Below are 20,498 nucleotides of genomic sequence, written 5' to 3' on the forward strand. Positions count from 1 at the left end.
ACCCTGCCACCGCCATCTTGAAACCTCGCGCCCCTCCGCCATCCTTACGTCACTTCCTATCCCTATTGCCGAAGATCTTAGCGTTTCTCCGCCCTGGTACCATAGAGAGGAACCAAGAACTCCCGGACCAGAGTCTTCTTCCGCTCCGGATTAATACCGAATTGGTTGACTTTCTGGTAAGAGCCCGCCCCCATTGCGCAGAACCACGTTAATTGACACTTCTTTAGACCAATAGAAATAAGGAAAGCGAAGCAAGTGGGTTAGGTGATTGGCTGATGAGAAGACTACGTTCCCTCTAGGACCGAGACATTCTGACTTAATTTCCGTGATCTCCGTCACGTTGGGTTGGACGGGACGATTCCAGTTAGCTGTTTTGCGGTGTTTCTTTTGGCCAGAATTGTGATAGTTTTTGGATTTTGGATTTTTTCGTGATGTAAGCGCGTGCTGTCTCTTTTGATTGTGTCTGTTTGAGAGCGGGCCCCCAAATTTTTCTTGGTACTGTGTTTGTTGCTCTTTGCTAGTGTCATGTCGGTCTGGAAATTTTATAGGCACACAGAACATTTTGTAGATTTGAGCAAGTTAGTGCCCGTTTTAGAGTTCCAGATTGTTCATCTACGATAAATTAATCTACAGTAATCTACAATAAATTTTTGAGGAGGAAATGTGGAGATACGTCTGCAATTTTAAATCTAGAAGTGGCGAGGTTGATTTATGTTGGCTCCTTTCCCTTTTGGTCTTTTCACCAGCTAGAAGTCCTTTATGATGTCACTATACCTATATACGGATTTTCACTTAGGTCTAGTCTTTCATCCTTCCCTGCTATCTGCGGTTTGTCTGAGACTCCTCCCCCTTTCCCCTTAAAGGTAAGCTCAAGTATTTAAAAATTATACTTTTAAAAGACTCCCTTGGTTATTTCTGATTTTAATATCCCTTAATAGGAAAATATTTTAGATGTAGTTCTTACTACCAATTATTGTAAATACTCCAACATTGAAGGAGATACATACTAATCTTAGCAGCAGAATATTTAAATGTGCACTTAAGCATTTAAGATCGGTACCTTACCTAAACTACCCTTTGTTTTAGAAAGTTTCCCGGTTTGGTTTTGGACCGAATTTTGAGTCCCAGAAAGAGCATTAACAAGGTATTGTAGTTTAGAACTTGAAAGTTAGGTAATAAAAAAAATAAGCTTTAATTTTGAATGTGAACAAATTTAGTTTGCAACTAAGTTTAAGAAGCAGTGACAGAAGAGAAAATGAGTACATTTTGAAACATTAAAGTATTTCATCTAGCTTTTTAATTTTGGGGACATGATGAGATTTTAAAATCTCAAGACATTTCTTGTACTTTTATGCAAAAAATAAACTGTAACAAACACATTCTTGCATCAACAACTTATTAATAATTTTGTGAATAGAACCTAAGAGTCTCAATGGGTAGTTATTGGCGAAAAAACACTTGTGTCTGTAGAAATTAACTGAACCATTAGGCCTCATTAACCTCTGGATTTTTCTGAAATCAGGTAATTAATGAAATGGGCCATCTAACGTTTTATGTAGCAGAGGCAGCTTCCATTCTGATAGTATTGAAAATGAAATTTCATTTTTCTGAAAACTCAAGGTAGTAAAAATTATGACTCTCCTTTAAATGACATAGTGACAAATTCTTATGAGAGTAACAGCTTCCTCCCCTGCATCCTAAATGCATGTTATGTAAGTGTAGCTGGGGTTTGCATGTTTTCTTTTTAAATGTTCCAGAGAGTTCACACGTTCACATGAGGGATATTTAATCATCACACCACAGTTGGTCAGGGTTGATTGCCATTATAGAAACAGAGCCTTTATCTTTTTAGTTTTAACTTTTATCTTTTAAAAAATCCATCCAGGTTATAGCGTGTGATTAGTAGAAGGTAAAGAACCATTGTGTTCTTTCATAATTGAATTGTTGCTAAACCATATTTCAGTCTCTTCCAGTTTATAGAAAATTGGATTTAAACTGATGAACAAAATTATGGTTGCATTTCTATTTCATTCAAAGGTCACAGTTTGTCTAGGCAGCAGTTACCAAGTATATCGCCTTAGAACTAAATGGTGTCTGAAGCTAGTAGTAGAAATAAGTCAGTGTAAATTTTAAAGATTTGAGGAATTAGAAAAGGAAAAGGTAACCCTTACACCTGCTTTTCTACAATAGCATTAAACCTAATGTTGATCTGGTAGAGCAGTGTAAGAAGGTATCCTGGGATATAATTTTACCTCACAGGGTCTAGCACCAGCTGATTTAGGCATTCATTGTTGATACAAAACTCTAGAGGCATCTAGTTTCAGCATCTCTAAACCATCTTTCCACGTTGTTAACTGTATTTATGTCCATGTTGGAAACGTACAGAAAATGAACCTAATCAAAGAAGCAGAACACTGTTGTTGAGAAGCAGAAGTGGCACAGTGGCTGTTTATTTCATTTGGTGTTTCACTATGTTGGTGACTTCGGTAATGGCATGATGATATTTTTCTGAAGCTGACTTGAATTCCACCAGATGCTTCTCATAACTTTTAATGGCTGCTTGAAGCTGTGTTTTCTCCACTGCTCCCAGGATAGCACGGAAAATCATATCTATGCCAAGGCCAAGAACAGCAACCCCTATACTACCAAGGAGAGAAGCGCCAATTTGAGCTAACACGGTGACCAACTTGTTAATTATGCCAGTTGTGACATTTGAGCCCACAAGTTTGACAGCCACTGCACTGGCTGCAGAAGTAGCTTCTCCCAGGATGACTGAAATGACCTTTTGTACTATTGCAATTTTCTCTGTTTCCCTTTCTTTAATATCCTGAAGTTTTCTGTAAAGGGTTGGCTCTAGTTTATCTTTCAGTGCTTCATCAACCTTTTGCAATTCTTTTTGGATTTCCATCATGGCTTGGATGATGATATCACAGTTTTCCTTGATGGTCCCATCTCTTTTCATCTCAATGGAGGCCAGGCTGCACCGCAAGTGCGTGTTTAAAACCCCAATGAGCTTATTGGTGGCGTTGAAGCTATCAGATAAGCAGTCAAGAAGCTGCTGGTGAAGACGGTTGACTTCTTGCCTTCTCCTTGGGTTATCTGGGTAGAGGAAGTCACTGTGAGCCATATTTCAAATATAACTTCTGAAAAATAAAGTAGTAAATATTCACTAAAACTTTTGAAAAATAGCTGTTGTCTGCATACATTTGACCAGGAAATCTTATACTTTATGAATAGAAAAATAGCACTGTGCTGTCTAAGGAATTCCTTAGAAAATTCAACAGGTTCTTCAAAACAATTAGTTTTATGAAACTTAAGAGTCAGTGGATGGAAATGTGGGTAACAGAATGCAACCTGTTGGTGCATTAATTAGGGCACTAGCTTTTTGTGGTGGAGAGAAATCCTAGATAGGAAACATTTGTGTTTATCAAGTATCTTATTTGACAAATGTGATTATTTCCAAGTAATATTTAATAGCATTTGACATACTGTGTAGTTAGCCCTTGGTTTCCAGTGCTCCTTAATTTTCCCAAGCCCTAGTCACCTACCAGATTGATTTCTTTAATATTTGGAGTTAAGTTACTAGGGCCAGAAGAATAGTAAGATCTGAGTTTACAGGGCTATTAATATTTGATTTTGCTTGTATACTGTTACTTTATACTATTCAAGTCACTCTGTATGTCCTTACAGTCAATTATTTGGTCTCTAAACGCAGGGGCCATCCAAAGGCAACACTGATATAACATTAGAATCTTTACACAAAATTTTCACAATAAGAGCACATATTCAAAATTCTTTAGATTAAAATCTCCCTTGGGGAGAAAGTGTTCATGGTGCCGGATACAGTGTAGTTATGACTACCTCTGTAGTGTCCGTTTGCCAATCTTGTAAGTTATTTAGACTGGTCTGTAGTGCACTTGGGCACTATTAAGTTTAGCTAGAGGGAGGGGCACCTGGGTGGCTCAGTTGGTTGGGTAACCGACTTCGGCTCAGGTCATGATCTCACAGGTTGTGAGTTCGAGCCCCGCGTCAGGCTCTGGGCTGACAGCTCAGATCCTGCAGCCTATTTCAGATTCTGTGTCTCCCCCTCTCTCTACCCCTCCCCTGCTCACGCTCTGTGTCTCTCTGTCTTTCAATAATAAATGTTAAAAAAAATTTTTAAAAAAAGATTAGCTAGAGGGATGCCTGGGTGCCTCAGCCAGTTAAACGTCTTACTCTTCATTTCGGCGCAGGTCATGATCTCAGTTTGTGATATTGAGCCCTGTGTGGCCTCCACGCTGACAGCATGGGGCCTGCTTGGAATTCTCGCTCTCCTTTTCCCTGCTTTCTCACTGTCTTTCTCCTTCTCTCTCTCTCTCAAAAAAAAAAAAAAAAAAAAAAAAAAAAAAAAAAAGCTAGCCTCAGTAAGAAGACAATACCATTTCGTGAAGGTAGTAAGGAATGAGTAGCAAGAACGCACCATCAAATAAATAAAATGAATCTGGTAGGAGCCTCCTTGTGTTTGTACTTCTGGTTCAGGGTACTATGTAGAGAAAAAACGAACAATCACGTTCTGAGTTTATTTGGGTGAAAAAGTTGGAGTCCTGTAAGAACAATGTTACTCCATATGCATTTGAATAGGCTTACTATGTGCTTGGCCAGTCTATTTTTAGTTTAAAATTCTCTTGGGAGAAAAGAGAAAATGAAATCTGTATGGGGTCTGGCACATTCTGTCTTGAGTAAACAACATCCTGAGGAATTCAGGCCCTATCTATTCTGGGACCATGGGTCTTGGCCTAGATATGAGGAACCTCACAAGCATGGAATGAAGGAATGGAGATACTTTTTTCTCAAGAAAATAAATATGAAAATAACCTGTTCTCCAAGTCATAAAGATATCATTTGAAAATGGAAAGGGGTACACTTTTTAAAAATGGATAGGGAACATAATTATTTATGCTTCCAAATTTAGAAAAAAATGTCTCAGTACCCCTGATAGCATAAATTATCGTGGCAAAAAATTCATTTTTTAAAAAAGTCTTGATTTATTTTGAGAGAGTAAGAGTGCAAGTGGGGGAGGAGCAGAGAGAAAGGAAGAGAAAGAATCCCAAGCAGACTCCATGCTGCCAGTACAGAGCTGGACGCAGGACTCGAACCCACAATTCTTGAGATCATGACCTGGGCCTAAATCAAGAGTTAGACCCTCAACCAGTGGAGCCATCCAGGTGCCCTAGTCAGAAATTCATTTTTATATTTGATTGAGATCCGGCACACCCATGTGTTACACAAATTGCCACAGAACTGTACTTAGAAAATAACCCAAGTTCAATTAAAGAAATGGCTGAGGGTTTATTAAATACTCCCCAAACACACCATTGGGTTGCAAACTGCACTTCAATAACCACGAATCTGGACTTTGATTTCTCTTTTATCTTCTTGAAATTTTCCCTTAAACTTGTTTCTTTTTTTGGCTCTGAGTTTTCAGATATTATCATGAAGTGAAAACTCCAGTTTCTGACTTTGAATTCAGAAGATCATCAACTACATTGCTATTCAGATATTTAGGTGAGAGGATTCGTTGTTACCCTGAAAAAGCATAAAATATCTCTCGCATCTATCCTATGCCATTATCCGAAGGCATAGCTTCCAGAAAAGGTGTGTGGTCCTATGTATGTAAAGATAAACAAATGGAGAGATGAATCTGCCTTCTGGGTGGGAGGGTGAATACTTCCAAGTGGTCAGTTTCTTCCCAGTTAATTCACTGTGTTAGCACAACTTGATGAATGAATCATAAAGTAACAATTAATCAGGATGTTGTTTACCTGAGGAGAATATGTACCAGATCCCACACAGATACAGAGGACTCCATTTTCTCTTTTTTTTCTCCCAAGGGTTTAAACAAAACTAAATAGGTGAGGTTTCCTATTTTTCCAGGAAAAGTAATGATGGGAATTTTTCCTCCCTCAGTATTAAAACATTATGAAAACAATCAGTATTGTACGCGTGTAAGAATAGATGAACTCCTAGAACAAAACAGTTCTGAAAACAGATCCTTTTATATATTTGATAAATAATAAACATAGAATCTCAGGTTGATAGTAATTGAAATTATTATTCTATAAATGTTCCTGGCATAATAGACTAGTTTGGGGGGTTAAAAATTAATTTAAAAAAGTTAATGTAATATATGTAAAAAATTATAAAGTAGCTAGAAGAAAATGGATAATTTTCAGATGTTTATATGGAGGAGGACTTTATACACTTAAAGCCAAAGTAAAAAGTTACACAAAAATTTGATTAACAAGGATGACCATGTAAAAAGAACTAAAAGCAAACTGGGAAACGTGCAAGAAAAACGAAGTGTGAATTTTCAAAGAGTGTTGTAATAAATAAGAAAAACAGTAGTAATCTAATAGCTAAATGAGCAAACAACTTTAAACAGGACAGTAAAAGAATAGTAGCTAATTAATTGATGAAAAAACTTAAATCTTACCTGAAAGACAGTATTTCAATTATATTTTCTTTCTTTTATATACCCAAGGCGTTACACCTGCACTTTTATACCCTTCTTCCCAGTTTCCAGATATCAAGCTATAATTTTGTGCCAGTAACAATTTTGAATAAGAGACACCATGACTTGCTCAGAATTGTTTTTCAAATCTAATCAAAAATGACTTTTATTTTTTCTGAGTTGGGCTTACCTTTCTAGCTCCTTTTCTTTTGGGGAAGGGTGTTGAAAAGGTTCCTCTGGTACTGAATAAGTTCAAGATTATTTTTATCCCAACAGTGAGGTAAACACTAGAGAATTAGGTGGAGGAGAGGTAGGGTTTTAAGGTGAAACTAATGAATTATTTTTGGACACGTGAAATTTGAAGAAGCTGGTGAAGGAAGCAGTTTAATAATTCAGTAACAATTTATCTAATGGACTAGTACCTTACTATGTCTAAGAAAGCATGCTAGGCTCTATAAAGCACACAAAAATGAAAAAGTACATGGTCCCTGCTTTTATGGCATTTCCAATCTAGTTAGGTAGTTAAGACATTTAAAAGTACACGTGGAGTTGAAAGTAATGTGTCATTTGAAATTATAGGCTTGGCGCTTGACTTGTGCACATTCAAATTTTATTTTATTTTAATTTTTTTTTACCAGTTTCTACAAATTATTTATTATATTTTTTTATTTCTATTCTATTATAAATATTTATTGTCAAGTTAGCTAACATACAGTGTGCTCTTATTTCAGGAGTAGGTTCCCATGATTCATCACTTACATGCAACCAGTGCTCATCCCAACAAGTGCCCTCCTCAATGCCCATCACCATTTTCCCCTCCCCTCACCTCCCCCATCGACCCTCAGTTTGTTCTCTGTATCTAAGAGTCTCCTATGGTTTGCCTCCCTCTCTGTTTGAAACTATTTTTTCCCCTTCCCTTCCCCCATGGTCTTCTGTTAAGTTTCTCAAGTTCCACATATGAGTGAAAACATATGATATCTGTCTTTCTCTGACTGACTTATTTCACTTAGCATAATACCTTCCAGTTCCATCCACGTGGCTGCCAATGGCAGGATTTCATTCTTTCTCACTGCCAAGTAGTATTCCATTGTGTATATAAACCACATCTTCTTTATCACATTCAAATTTTGAACAACCCACAGGTTAATATATATTAACACTGAGGCCATATGGAAATATTCAGTCATCTAGGGAAGGTTAACAATTTGTACACTTTAAAGCTGTTACTCTTAAATAAGTGTTTGATATTTAGAGGAGAGGTTGCAAACCACATGGAAAAACAGCTGACAATATGCAGCATTTCTACTATTGCCCATGACAATTTAGCTTCGACTCTCAAATTGCTTACTTCACTCAGCAAAACAAAAGCCTTGCAATTAGTTGGAGCCACTCTTCTTCTTCTTCTTTTTTAAATCTTTATTTATTTTTGAGAGAGACAGAGCGAGACCGGGGGAGGGTCAGAGAGAGAGAGGGAGACACAGAATCTGCAGCAGGCTCCAGGCTCTGAGCTGTCAGCACAGAGCCTGATGCAGGGCTCGAACTCACAGACCATGAGATCATGACCTGAGATGAAGTCAGATACTTAATCGACAGAGCCATCCGGGTGCCTCGGAGCCACCCTTCTTGAAGATCATAGTGTTACTTGGGCATGCCTCAAGTGATGTCTTACCAACAATACACTTCACTTACCTAAGAAGAGTTCTGGGTCGTATACTTCTTCCTATCTTTATTACAATTTCAGGGATAACCATTTATTTATTTATTTATTTATTTGTTTGTTTGTTTGTTTGTTTATTTATTTTTAGTTTTTTTTTTTTAGGTTTTTAAAAAAAAATTTTTTTTTTTCAACGTTTATTTATTTTTGGGACAGAGAGAGACAGAGCATGAACGGGGGAGGGGCAGAGAGAGAGGGAGACACAGAATCGGAAACAGGCTCCAGGCTCTGAGCCATCAGCCCAGAGCCTGACGCGGGGCTCAAACTCCCGGACCGCGAGATCGTGACCTGGCTGAAGTCGGATGCTTAACCGACTGCGCCACCCAGGCGCCCCTTTAACGTTTATTTTTGAGACAGAGAGAGAGCGCGCAAGTGGGGGAGAGACAGAGAAGAGAGCAAGACAGAAGATCTGAAACGCCTCTGCACTGGCAGCACAGAGCCCGATGTGGGGCTCAAACTCACGAATCATGCATGAGATGATGACCTGAGTCAAAGTGGGACACTCAACCGTCTTAGCCACCCGGGCGCCCCAGGGATGACCTTTTAAACATTGACTTTAAAATTCAATCTTTTAAAAATCATTTCAAAGTCATTTTATAAAAGACATTTAAAGATTGGCACCTACAGGTAGCTAAGTGGTATACACTTCATCCAATTCTTACTTATTACCTGCACCTTTTGTGTGGTAAATGTGATTTTTACATTATTTGTTATCACATGATAGTGCTCCCTGTCAATGAAAAAAATTCACTTTATGCAATTAGCATCCACTTCTTAACAGCAGAGTTTGTACTGTTGTTTGAGTTATTTTATTGCTGTGGTTCATGAAATAGGTTCCAAAGATTCTGGGGCAGCCTGATAGAGAATTGCTGGCCAGCAGGCGGAGCTCGTGGTCTCTGGCATGCCTATTTTTCCAGAGCCTTTGCTGTGAAGCCGCTATGATTTCTTGTTGCTATATATGGACTGTGGGTGCATAAAATTTTATTTGATGACAGAGTTCTGTTGCTAAAAGGAAGTTTGGAAATCACAGGTATTTTTGTCTTGGGAAATTGGAATGTGAACAAAGACTAGCTTCAGTGGATTCTTAACTGAAATTAACCTTGTCAATTTTGTTGAAATGAGAAGTCAACATTCAAGACAGAAGAGCGTATAAATGGTAGAAATATATTGATTGTATCTAAAAGTTAAGATTTATTTAGTGATACTATACAATTGTTTTAGTTTTTTTCAGGGAAGGAACCACCTTACAAAGTGAAAATGTATTGATTATCACATGTTCAAATAAAAAATTCTCAGGATACTTTTGTGAATAATAGTAGTTAAATGTCAAGTGTCACAGAAATCTAAAGAGGGAAATTATATTGAGGTGTTCAGAGGAAGCTTCATGGAGAAACACATGTGATATGTGTTTTGACAGATGGTAGAATTATAATATGAAGAAATTAAAAGATTTGATAAAAAAGTATTTTAAAATATAAAGTCAATAGCACTGATATATAAGCACTTTAAAATAGGAGAAAAACACCCATTAACCTAATTTTTTTTTTTTTTGGTTATTCCTTTCTAAAGTTTGTTTAAAGGTGCCAGTAGTTTACAAAGTTGCAATAACAGTGTAAATAAAATTGTCATCTTATATTAATTTACCTCAACACTTTCCTTTATTTCTAGTTTTATAATCATTATATAAAATATTCCATAAGATATCTATCATGATTTAATAAATATCCAATTGTTTCCCTATCATAATATTCTTTAAAAATTTTTTTAAATGTTTATTTATTTTTGAGACAGAGAGAGACAACATGAACAGGGGAGGAGCAGAGAGAGAGGGAGACACAGAATCTGAAGCAGGCTTCAGGCTCTGAGCTGTCAGCACAGAGCCCAACGTGGGGCTTGAACTCACGGACCGTGAGATCATGACCTGAGCCGAAGTCGGATGCTTAACCGACTGAGCCACCCAGGCACCCCCCCATCATAATATTCTAATGGACATTTTAATACACAGGTTTTTTTCCCCCTTTCAATTATCTGGATTATTTCCTCAGGATAATTTCCAGAAGAATTCTATAATCCATGGGAAATAAAGTTTTTATTGCTTTTGATAAGTACTGCCAATTGCACTCCAAAAACTTTTACACTACCATCAAAAATAAATTTTTACAGCAGGACACTGTGTATGTTTCAAAGTCAAAGATGGTTCTGTTAAACATTGTTAATTTGGGGAGCATGCAGTTAAATTTCAAAAAGAGTTTTGCTTTTGTAGAAATACATAGTGAATATGTTAATGATAAAATGATATGCTTGATCTCTGAGATTTGCTTCAAAATAATCTGGAAGGGAGAGTGGAGTAGGGTTACAGAGGATATAAAATCAACCTTGTTTTGATAATTTTTGAAGCTACATTATGGGTAAATGGGAGTTTATTTTTTTATTATCTCCACTTCTGTGTATGTTTGAACTTTTTCCACAATAACAATTAAAGAAAAAGATAACTTCTCAGCCTCTAATGTTTAGTCATTTGTGCTCTCTGAGGTTTTACATTTCTCCAGGCTGTTACTTTTCCTCACTATCCGTTTTGGGTCCAGTGATCATGCAAGTTTCACTTATTTGGGAACATGGGAAGAGGGAATAGGTGAAGCCCGAAGCTTTTTGGGAGAAAATAACAGCTATTAACTCGCTCTGGGCCTCCTTCTATAAATCAAAACCATGGCCTTTAACTGAAAAAACAAAATCAGGGGTGCCTGGGTGTCTCAGTTGGTTAAGAGTACAACTTTGGCTTAGGTCATGATCTCACAGTTCATGAGTTCAAGCCCTGCATCTGGCTCTGTGCTGACCACTCAGAGCCTGGAGCCTGCTTCAGATTCTGTGTCTTACTCTCTGCCCCTCCCCGGCTCACGCTCTGTCTCTCTCTCAAAGATAAACAAACATTAAAAGCAACAAAAACAACAAAAATAAGAAGCTGATCATGGTGTCATGACACTGTTTCCCATGTGAGTTCTTCTAAAATATGTTTCTGACTAGGGAGAGGAGTATCAAGGAGTTATCAAATGCTCAGGTGAGAATCCTCTACTTATGTGCCTTAAGGAATTAAAAAAATTAGTAGACAATGTTTCTTGCCCTCAAGAAGATGACAGTCAATTTGGAGATACACAGCAAATGCTAATGATATTTAAATGTAGCATGAAGGAGCAGAAGCAGTATAAATTAAGTAGTAGTAGATTATACATTTCTTCTTTTACAGATTCTGAGTGCTTATATTGGTGTTAAAGACAAGAGGAAATGTTACAGTCCATGTAAACGGTACACATTCACATAGGTATCATTTCTTCTTTAATCCTAATAGTGATGTCTTTACTGCTTTATCTTCCCCTCTGATTTAATCAGTCATATGAGCTGTTACTTTTTTTTTTTAATCTGGTGTCTTCATAGAAATAATCACAAGGAAGCTGACATCAGATCCTCTTAAAACGAAGTTCTTTTGTGACTATATTATATTTATGGCTAGGAATCAAGACTGACATGTTGTTTCAGGAATCCTTTAATCCGGAGAAACAGAATATCATATCAATACTAGCAGAAATATCCATATTGCTTACCTCGCTGTGTTCCTGAGTTCAGTAGCCCCAGCTTGTTTAGGAGTATTGCTGAAGGGCTTTTTCATCTGGTTTCATCCGGATGTTTCCGTGGAATGTGATGACTTATAGCCTTTGCTAGTCTCTGCTGGGTCCCTCTGCCTGTCTGGTTTATAGACAATTTCTGCATTCTTTGTTCTCAGAATTCTTCTATTTCCTGTATAATATAAAGTCAGTGTATGTTAAGTAACATAATTAGAAAGACTAGTAAAGTAGTGAGCCATTTAATTTTCTGTTCTTGAATGGACTTCATTGTTGAAGGGCTGTACAACTGAACTAATTCCATTCAGCAGAGAAGATGACTCTGATCGCAGCTCTCAGATTCTGGGATTCTGTCCTGTCCGCTATTCCAGACATCAAGTTTCCTTTAGCTTCTGTTGCATTTATACTTCCATCTGTTGCTGGTGGCTTTGGGTTCTCAAGAGATGTAAATCCAGATACCTGCAGCCAAATGTGATTTGTGTGTAGAAGCTCTGCTCTTTATCACTGTCTCTCATTGTGTTGGTGAATGTCTTGACAACAGAAAAGCCTGAAAGACCAACCTGACTCCTTTCCCTTAAAGCTTGGATCATGGGGTGCCTGGCCATTAAGCATCTGACTTTAAAAAAATGTTTATTTATATTTGAGAGAGAGAGACAGACAGACAGACAGATGGAGTGTGAGTGGGGCAGAAAGAGACAGAGACAGAAACTGAAGCAGGCTCCAGGCTCTGTGCAGGCCCTGAGCTGTCAGCACAGAGCCTTACACAGGGCTTGAACTCACGAGGGGTGAGATCGTGACCTGAAGTCAGGCGCTTAACTGACTGAGCTACCCACGCACCCCAGTGTCTGACTATTGATTTCAGCTCAGGTCATGATCTCATGGTGACAAGAGATTGAGCTCTGCACAGGGCTCTGAGCTGAGTGTGGAGTCTGCCCAAGATTCTCTCTTTCCCTCTCCCTATGCCCCTCCCCCACTCATGTGTGCGCTCTCTCTCTCTCATTAAAAAAAAAAAAAATGCTTTGATCAGTGTCTTCTATGCTTCTTCATCTAGAGTCTGCCCTAATACCCACTGGTTCCTCTATAGCCGGCAGGGACACCTCAGACGCAGGAAAATCACTCAGTCCCCATATAACTTAATGGAAAAAACACAGGCTTAGAATTGGACCGTCCTGATTTTGTGTACCCCAAGTATCACTTCCTAGCTATGTAGCCCTGGGAAAGTTACTTAATCTAATTTTTTTTCATCAGTGTGATTTGAGTATTAGTTAGTAATTTATGGATTGTCATTATGTATTGAGTGAGATAATGCATATATAATATGGCAAAAACTTACTAAACGGTAGCTATTCTTATTATATTAACAGCACTAATTTCTGTTGCTATTGAATGGGTAGAGGATATAGAACCAAATCCAACTAGAAAATGTGTAAAATGTAAAGATGCTGCTCTATAGTTTTAAAGAAGGATTAAGTGGGGGTGTTATTTTACTTTTGTCCCAGTGGGTCATTTTGCACTTGACATATCCTAGGGCTTACCATGTACAGGCATGGGGGGAAAAAAGAGAAGAAAGATGTGTAGACAGTGTATTGAAAGTAAGTATGGATGGATAAGTACGATTTCAATAGGTGTGGAGGGGGAAGGAGTGGGAAGAGATAATGCAGGTGGAGGGAGTACTGTGAACAAAGGAGCTAACAAAGTATTGTAGAGCATTTCCAGGGAACAAAATTAATCCACTAGGCTGGTGGCACAGGATCTATGTGAGAGCAGTGAAAGGAAGGCAAGTAGTGAAAAATGAAAACAGTTTGTAGATGACCTTAAATGCCATTCCGGGAAACTGTATTTTATTCTCTAGGCAATACTGAATTATTGAAGGTTTTTTATTATGAGATAATATGAGGAGGTTTGGATTTCAGGAAGGTTACTTCATATAAAGTGCATTAGTGGGTATAGCCAATAACGTAACTCCAGTGCCTACAGTAACTGGACAAAACATATTAGCTGAAACACTTAATGTAAGACAGTAGGGTGTAGAGGGTAACTGTCTACTTTAAAAAGGACAGCTGTAGCTCCAGACGATTTTTCTAACTTATAACATGGCTTAGTGCTGCCAGTTAATCTCATTTTTTTTCAATCATCAATAGCAATCCAGATTTCTATCTTTCAGTTTTTGAATTTAGCAGTTGACATGCGTTTTGAAACTACTTTATGGTGGGTCAAACAAACCACATCTGCTGGTTGGACTTGGCCTGTGGATTGCTGGTTTGTGACTCCGGGGCCAGTGTTCACAATCCTGTCTTTTTGTATCTCCTCTGGAATTCTACTTGTGAACGTTGGTTAGAGACATCAACACTCCTCTCTGAAGCAGAAGAGGAGGAATTGCAGTGAAGGTACAGAAACATTCTGAGGCAAGAGAGACTCTGATGGAGTTTGCATCAGATGGCCTTGATCTTCTTTGGAGTGTGGCACTCTACCTCCTTGGTCTGCTATTATCCACCTCTCACAGCTATCTGATAGTTACTTTATATATTCTGTCCAGGATTTTTAGTTGTACTCAATGGGCAAGATTGGATGGAGTGTGCTTGCTCTATCTTAACCGGAAGCAGAGCCCCTCTATGTAATTTGTAAGCTTTATACCATCTTCTCCACTAGATTGGATAGTTATTGAGGATAATCTCTGATAATAATGCTACTCCATATATCAGCACATCTCATTGTGGATCTAGCACACAATATTCAATATGAGACTTAAGTTCATTGAAGCACCCCTACTTTATATATTTATATATAGAAAATATATATTTATATATAAAATATATATATTTATTTTAATTATTTTTTCTGTTTTTTTTTTTTTTAATTAAAACACAGGATCATTTCTGCTTTATAGCTTGGGTAGCTTTCCTACCCTTGACAGGAGTTACCTCCACATTTAGATTATACTTTCAGTCTCCCTATGGTAGACAAATATAATTTTAGTTTTGATTCAGATTACTACTTTGTTTTGCAGTGCTGAAACATTTTTGTTGGAGAAATGTCTTCAGAATCAGAAAAGGATAGAGACAGGCTGGTTCAAGCTGCCCGAAAGTTCTTCTTTCATATGCAAGATCTTGCTTCCTTCACTAACATACTTATTGAATTGTTTAACTGCAGTATGAATACTCAGATCAACCACATGACTGTGAAAGATGATGATAATATTAAGGATGTCTTTGAACAAATGTTCAAAATTTTAAAGGAGATGCAATCTGTACTGGAGGCAAAGTATGACCAAATGCAAAAGGAACCTTTATGTTCCCAGATTGCAACAGCTGTTTGTTCCATAGTTGAGAAGAACACCAATGTAAAGGAGTTGCATCAGTCAGCTAAAGAAATGTTCAAAAATGTCCACACACCAATCATTGTCTCTGTGCTGAATAGTAGTAACATCCTGGGGAGTTTAGAATCTTCTGTCTCACCCTTGATGAAATATCCCATCATGAATCTTCGGTTAAGTGACCTGTATAGAAAAGACACCAAAGAGCAATCAGATGCCACCACATCTGAGAAAAGCACAAGCCCAGGGCCACCCCAAAGCAGTACAGTAGACACCTTGAAGAAGTTGCAGGGTGCGCCAAAAACTGAGCAAACCAAGAATACCATCAAGTCCACTGCAGATCAGCTGGAGCAAATTGTCAAAGCTTTGCTGCCAATCTTAGAGGTCCTCCAAAAAGTCATAAGCACTATGGAAACCAAGACGCCTGTGCCTAAGAAGACCAGTGACCAGTAGGAGTGCTCATTTCTGTCAGAGAATCAGTTTGAGTCCTGTGAAATTTTGGAGTATGTTCTAAGACCTTTCATGCTAGAAATGTGTTATGTTGAGACATAAGTGCAAAGAGTAGTCACCCAACAGACCATTTACCTTGAATTTTGCTTTATTCAAATAAAAATAATCAAAGAAAGCCTGCTTGAAGTGGCAGTTACTAAAGATAACATTTTGTTCAGAAAAGCAAGGTAATGTATTATGTTTGAGGATGTTTCTAAACGTTACCTGTCATCTTAAAACAGTTAAAATAACCCCAAACTAATTTCCACCCTTAGTAATTTTTTTTTTAACATTTATTTACCTTTGAGAGACAGAGAGAGACAGAATGTGAACAGGGGAAGGGACAGAGAGAGAGGGAGATGCAGAATCAGAAGCAGGCTCCAGGCTCTGAGCCGTCAGCACAGAGCCTTACATGGGGTTCAAACACATGCACCATGAGATCATGACCTGAGCTGAAGTTGTACACTTAACCAACTGAGCCATCCAAGCACTCCTCACCCTTAGTAATTCTATTTCTAGATACTTCAGTGCAAAATCCAGGTAAATGTCAACGTTATCATTAGATAATCTGGCAGAAACTACTGTTGAGACAGGACACGTATAAAATAAACTTCTGCATTTCTGTCCCTTATATACCCATCTCTGAAACATTAGTGCCTTAACTCTTATATGCCATCACTAAATACTTTTGGTATGATTTATCCAGAAGTGATTGATTGATTTTTTAATGTTTATTTTTTATTTTTGAGAGAGACAGAGACAGAGCACAAGTGGGGGAGGGACAGAGAGAGAGGGAGACACAGAATCCGAAGCAGGCTCCAGGCTCTGAGCTGTTAGCACAGAGCCCGATGCGGAGCTCGAACTCATGAACTATGAGATCATGCTCTCAGCCGAAGATCATGACCTGATCGTGATGCTTAACCTACTGAGCCACCCAGGCGCTCCCAGAAGTAAATAAGAGCAATGAAGGAAGAGTAGTTGTTTTCTTGCTTACTTGACTAAGACCAGAGCAAACAATTTATTCTTGTCTGTTTCCTACTGAAGTTTTGTGATTAGGAGCTATTGGAGGTTGAAAAATGGAGTTGCTCTAACCTTTCATGAAGACTGAAACACTTGTAGGATTTCTGAGATGTGCTTTTATGGGGGAAGAAAAGTTAGACAAGTCCCTTTGCCTACCAGAAAGTCTTTGACGCTCATTCAGTGGGAAGAAGCATATGCTTTCAACATTGCCATATTCTACATGAACCTATTAAGAACTTCATTGAGAATAAGAAAAGCAATTAGTAACTTGAGTTCTTTAAAAAAATTTTTTTAATGTTTTATTTATTTTTGAGAGCAAGAGAGAGCATGAGCAGGGGAGGGGCAGAGAGCGAGGGAGACACAGGATCCGAAACAGTCTCTAGGCTCTGGGCTGTCAGTGCAGAGCCCGACGTAGGGCTCGAACTCACAGACCTCGAGATCATGACCTGAGCCGGAGTCCGACGCTTAACCGACTGAGGCACCCAGGCGCCCCAGTAATTTTAGTTCTTTATTGGAATTTTTTTTTTCTGAGAATACCTAAGTTTTTTCCTCGTGTAAACATTTTCTCATCTAAAGCTTTAAGTCCCATTTTCCTCTTTAAAGAGAAAGCATATTTCCCTATACTTAAAAAAAGTCTGCAGCATGAGAAACTAAAAGAGAAAGAGATGGTGGGCATTTGATGGAGGGGGGAAGATGGCACTCAGTTTGTGTACTTTTTAGCCTGCGATGCAGTCACTTCCACCGAGGTTCCCAGGTCACCTCCTCAGTCATGGCTACTTTGAAGTTGCACTTTTGCTAACCTGAGTCAGGAGCTCAGCTCCAAAGCCAAGGCTGTCATTGGAATCACCACTATAATTTTAAAGTAGGAATCTCTTCCTTGCTCCCTAACAATAAGACCTTCCGAACGTCCCGTGGCAAGGGCCACGGGGATTTTGACCATTTCCAGGGTTTAGAGGGTTTGCAAAAAGGATGAGTTTCATTACATGGAGTCTGCAGTTTCTCTCAGCTCCAACGCTGAAACCTTGTTTGTTTGCAATAGGTATCCATTAATAGCTGTCTTATTTTGAGGACATTCTTGAGCTGATCCATTTCTATCCTGACTTCAAAAATACGCATATATAAATGGGAGGAGGGAGACGTGGCTCTCACTTTGTTACTTTTTCTGAAACTGTGTGTATTCAGGTTTTCACCTGCTTTCTCTTGGTCTTAAGATTGTGTCCCAGGATATTACAACAGCAGGGCGAGTCACATGGAAATGAATGGGACAAGGGCCAAGAAAAGTCTTGGGCAGAGTCTTTCTGTGAAATGACTGGAAGAATGACTGGTGGCAGTTCTAGGGAAGTCCTCACCACGTGTCAATGGGAGCGACAGCTAGTGTCATCCCTTGACCTCAGAGATGGGCAGTGCATCAGTAAGAGTGGTTTTCAGATGCTGGTGGCTCCTGTGAGGCTGGCCATCACTGACAGTGCCTCTCACAGATATTCCCCCACCACCCAGGACCGCTAATCTTCCCACATTGATGACTTCTTGGTGGCGGCTGCTTCCCAGCCTGTGGAGATACTGTGTGTGTGTCGGTGGGGAAGCCTCACTCCTTTCAAACCTATTACTCTTGTTTAATGTTTCTCTCAAATTCTTTGTTTTGGGTTCCTCTCATTTTCTATCAGTTCCTCCAGGTTTTGAAAAGCAGCATGGGGAAGACTCATTAGTTTCTACCTCTTATCTAGTTTCAGTCCTCAGGGGCCATGAGCCCAGTGTGAACTAACTGAATGAAGCATAAGTGGGGACAAAAATGTGAACTGCCATAAAGCAAAACAAAATGAAACACACGGGCATTTACTACGAGAAAATAAAGAAAAGAAGGAAGGAAAGAGGAAGGAAGGAAAACAAGGAAGGAAAGTAGGAAGGGAGTCCTGTAATACTTGTAATGCTTTTTTTTTCTTCACGTTTTCTCACTTGCCAGTGTTTGGTACGTGTTGGCATCTCTGAAAGCATCTAGTTCAATGAATGTTTGTTGAATTTTACCAAATCAAGAGCTGGTTCATAGAGCATCAGTCAATTTGATTCTGATCATGACACAACTCAGGCCAAGAATCCTGGCTCCCCAGGCAAATCAAACTCTACAGAAATTTTCTTTCACTGGCTTTATTATTTTTCAAAGTAATAGCAAACAGAGAAATTCACGACAATCAGGCATATTAGAACACTAAATTATAAAGATAAAAATAAAATAATAGATGAGGCCAGATAACTTTTTGTGTACACAAAAAGGAGAGAAGCATGTTTTATTTTAATAAAAATTACTAGGGGCGCCTGGGTGGCGCAGTCGGTTAAGCGTCCAACTTCAGCCAGGTCACGATCTCGCGGTCCGTGAGTTCGAGCCCCGCGTCGGGGTCTGGGCTGATGGCTCAGAGCCTGGAGCCTGTTTCTGATTCTGTGTCTCCCTCTCTCTCTGCCCCTCCCCCGTTCATGCTCTGTCTCTCTCTGTCCCAAAAATAAATAAAAACGTTGAAAAAAAAATTAAAAGAAAATTACTATAGGAGGTAAATACTATGCAACTTTATAACACCAGCTCTTTTAACAATTCATGTGAATTTGTGCACAGTCAAGCATCCATTTTATCTTCAAAGGTATCCCGGGAGAAAAAAAAAGAGCAGAAATTACAGTGAAATTTTTGAAAGTGATGTCCTAAAATTTCATGAACTTAGACTTTGAATTGATTTAAATCAACAGTCCACTTCACGGTTTTCTTGCACAAAAACTGTGGACCATAGAGAGAGATCAAGGGAATGTAAACTATGGACATTCATCCTTAACCTACAAATCTACATAATTCAAGGGAATAACTTCTATCTCTGGAGATTTGTTCTATAAAGCAGCGGCAGGATCGTAATCCCATAAGTCACAAGCCTGGAGGGCTTCTTAAACATAGGTTCTAAATTTCTGATTCCATGGATTAGGATCAGGCCCTAGAGCTCACATTTCTAACAAATTCTTAAGGGACACTGATGCCGCAGGTGCTGGAGGCATGTGTTAAGAGTCACCTATTTAGAATGTCTTACTCAGAAAACTGATTTCTCATGGAGATCCAATGCATTAGACTGCCTTTTTAGCTTGACTGGGTGACTCTTTCCTCTCTGGTCCACATTACAGCTTCACTCTACCAGACCTACTTCCTGACCCTTACGTACACTGATCATTCCTATATCCTCCGACTCTCTCCTGCTCAGGTGTCTCTTTTCTACCCATCTGAACCCCTTTCTCAAGCCTCATCTCTGATAGAAAGCTGTATCCAACCATAGGTCAGAAGGATCTCATTTTTCTCTAAACTTCAAGTGCTTATTTGTATGCATGATGACACTAAGCACTTGACACATACCTACACTTACTATCTTCTTCCTCTAACCCCTTGCTCCACTCCCAGTGTTCCAAGACCTCGTTCAAATCCTGCCTCCTCCCTGAAGCCTTCCTGGCATCTCTTCTTGCCTCAGTTTGAAGGAGTCTCTCTTTTGAACTATCATGAACAGAAGACTTGATTTCCCCCTTTCTTTTGCTATTTCCTCTGTGACTCGTTTATGTTCTTTTTTTAATTTTTCCCAAGAGATTGTAAACTCATGGAAGATCTGGCCTACGACATTCAACTTTTAATTCCCAAAGTGTTTTGTACATAGTATGGTTCAATAAGTGCATTTATGTGGCACAAAAAAAAAAAATTGCATACGCAAGATGTTGGAAGGCTTTTCTATTGCTTCACTGAGGCTCACAGCAAAGCTTCTTCCCAGAGTCAGGCCTGCGGGACTCTACTCAGTAGCCACTAACCTGCCAAGGTCCCTGGGCAATAAATCAGGAATATTGTGTTTA

General features: G+C 38.8%; 3 protein-coding genes across 9 annotated transcripts in view; 2 read left to right on the top strand and 1 right to left on the bottom strand.

Moving 5' to 3' along the window:
* Window positions 1–67: 67 nt before the first annotated feature.
* On the top strand, window positions 68–15,756 carry CB4H12orf60 (chromosome B4 C12orf60 homolog). Of its 6 annotated transcripts, XM_043563387.1 has the most exons (4): window positions 188–433; window positions 751–863; window positions 1,087–1,144; window positions 14,826–15,756. In XM_043563387.1, the coding sequence occupies exon 4, from the start codon at window positions 14,850–14,852 to the stop codon at window positions 15,582–15,584; it is 735 nt and encodes a 244-aa protein (XP_043419322.1). In that variant the 5' UTR covers window positions 188–433; window positions 751–863; window positions 1,087–1,144; window positions 14,826–14,849; the 3' UTR covers window positions 15,585–15,756. The 6 variants fall into 6 exon arrangements, with proteins under 6 accessions (XP_043419323.1, XP_043419324.1, XP_043419322.1 ...); XM_043563389.1 differs by lacking the exons at window positions 188–433; window positions 751–863 and adding an exon at window positions 70–176; XM_043563385.1 differs by having other exon boundaries at window positions 188–863.
* The window catches only part of PDE6H (phosphodiesterase 6H), a 183,811-nt gene continuing 163,396 nt past the window's right edge, over window positions 84–20,498 (top strand). The window contains exon 1 of one of the 2 annotated variants that reach the window (XM_043563397.1): window positions 84–176. The gene's annotated coding sequence lies outside the window, so the exon portion shown is untranslated. The remainder of the gene's footprint in view (window positions 177–20,498) is intronic. The other variant, XM_043563396.1, reaches the window with a different exon arrangement.
* Window positions 1,770–12,139, bottom strand: SMCO3 (single-pass membrane protein with coiled-coil domains 3). Its single transcript, XM_043563391.1, has 2 exons — window positions 11,801–12,139; window positions 1,770–3,143 (listed from the first exon to the last, which is right to left on the bottom strand). The coding sequence occupies exon 2, from the start codon at window positions 3,125–3,127 to the stop codon at window positions 2,450–2,452; it is 678 nt and encodes a 225-aa protein (XP_043419326.1). The 5' UTR covers window positions 3,128–3,143; window positions 11,801–12,139; the 3' UTR covers window positions 1,770–2,449.

The sequence above is a fragment of the Prionailurus bengalensis genome, chromosome B4 (genome assembly GCF_016509475.1).
Source record: "Prionailurus bengalensis isolate Pbe53 chromosome B4, Fcat_Pben_1.1_paternal_pri, whole genome shotgun sequence".
Lineage (NCBI taxonomy): Eukaryota > Metazoa > Chordata > Mammalia > Carnivora > Felidae > Prionailurus > Prionailurus bengalensis.

Bases quoted from the DNA above. Each gene is read 5' to 3' on its own strand.
- CB4H12orf60 (XM_043563388.1), top strand. From the start codon at position 14,850: ATGTCTTCAGAATCAGAAAAGGATAGAGACAGGCTGGTTCAAGCTGCC.
- SMCO3 (XM_043563391.1), bottom strand. From the start codon at position 3,127: ATGGCTCACAGTGACTTCCTCTACCCAGATAACCCAAGGAGAAGGCAA.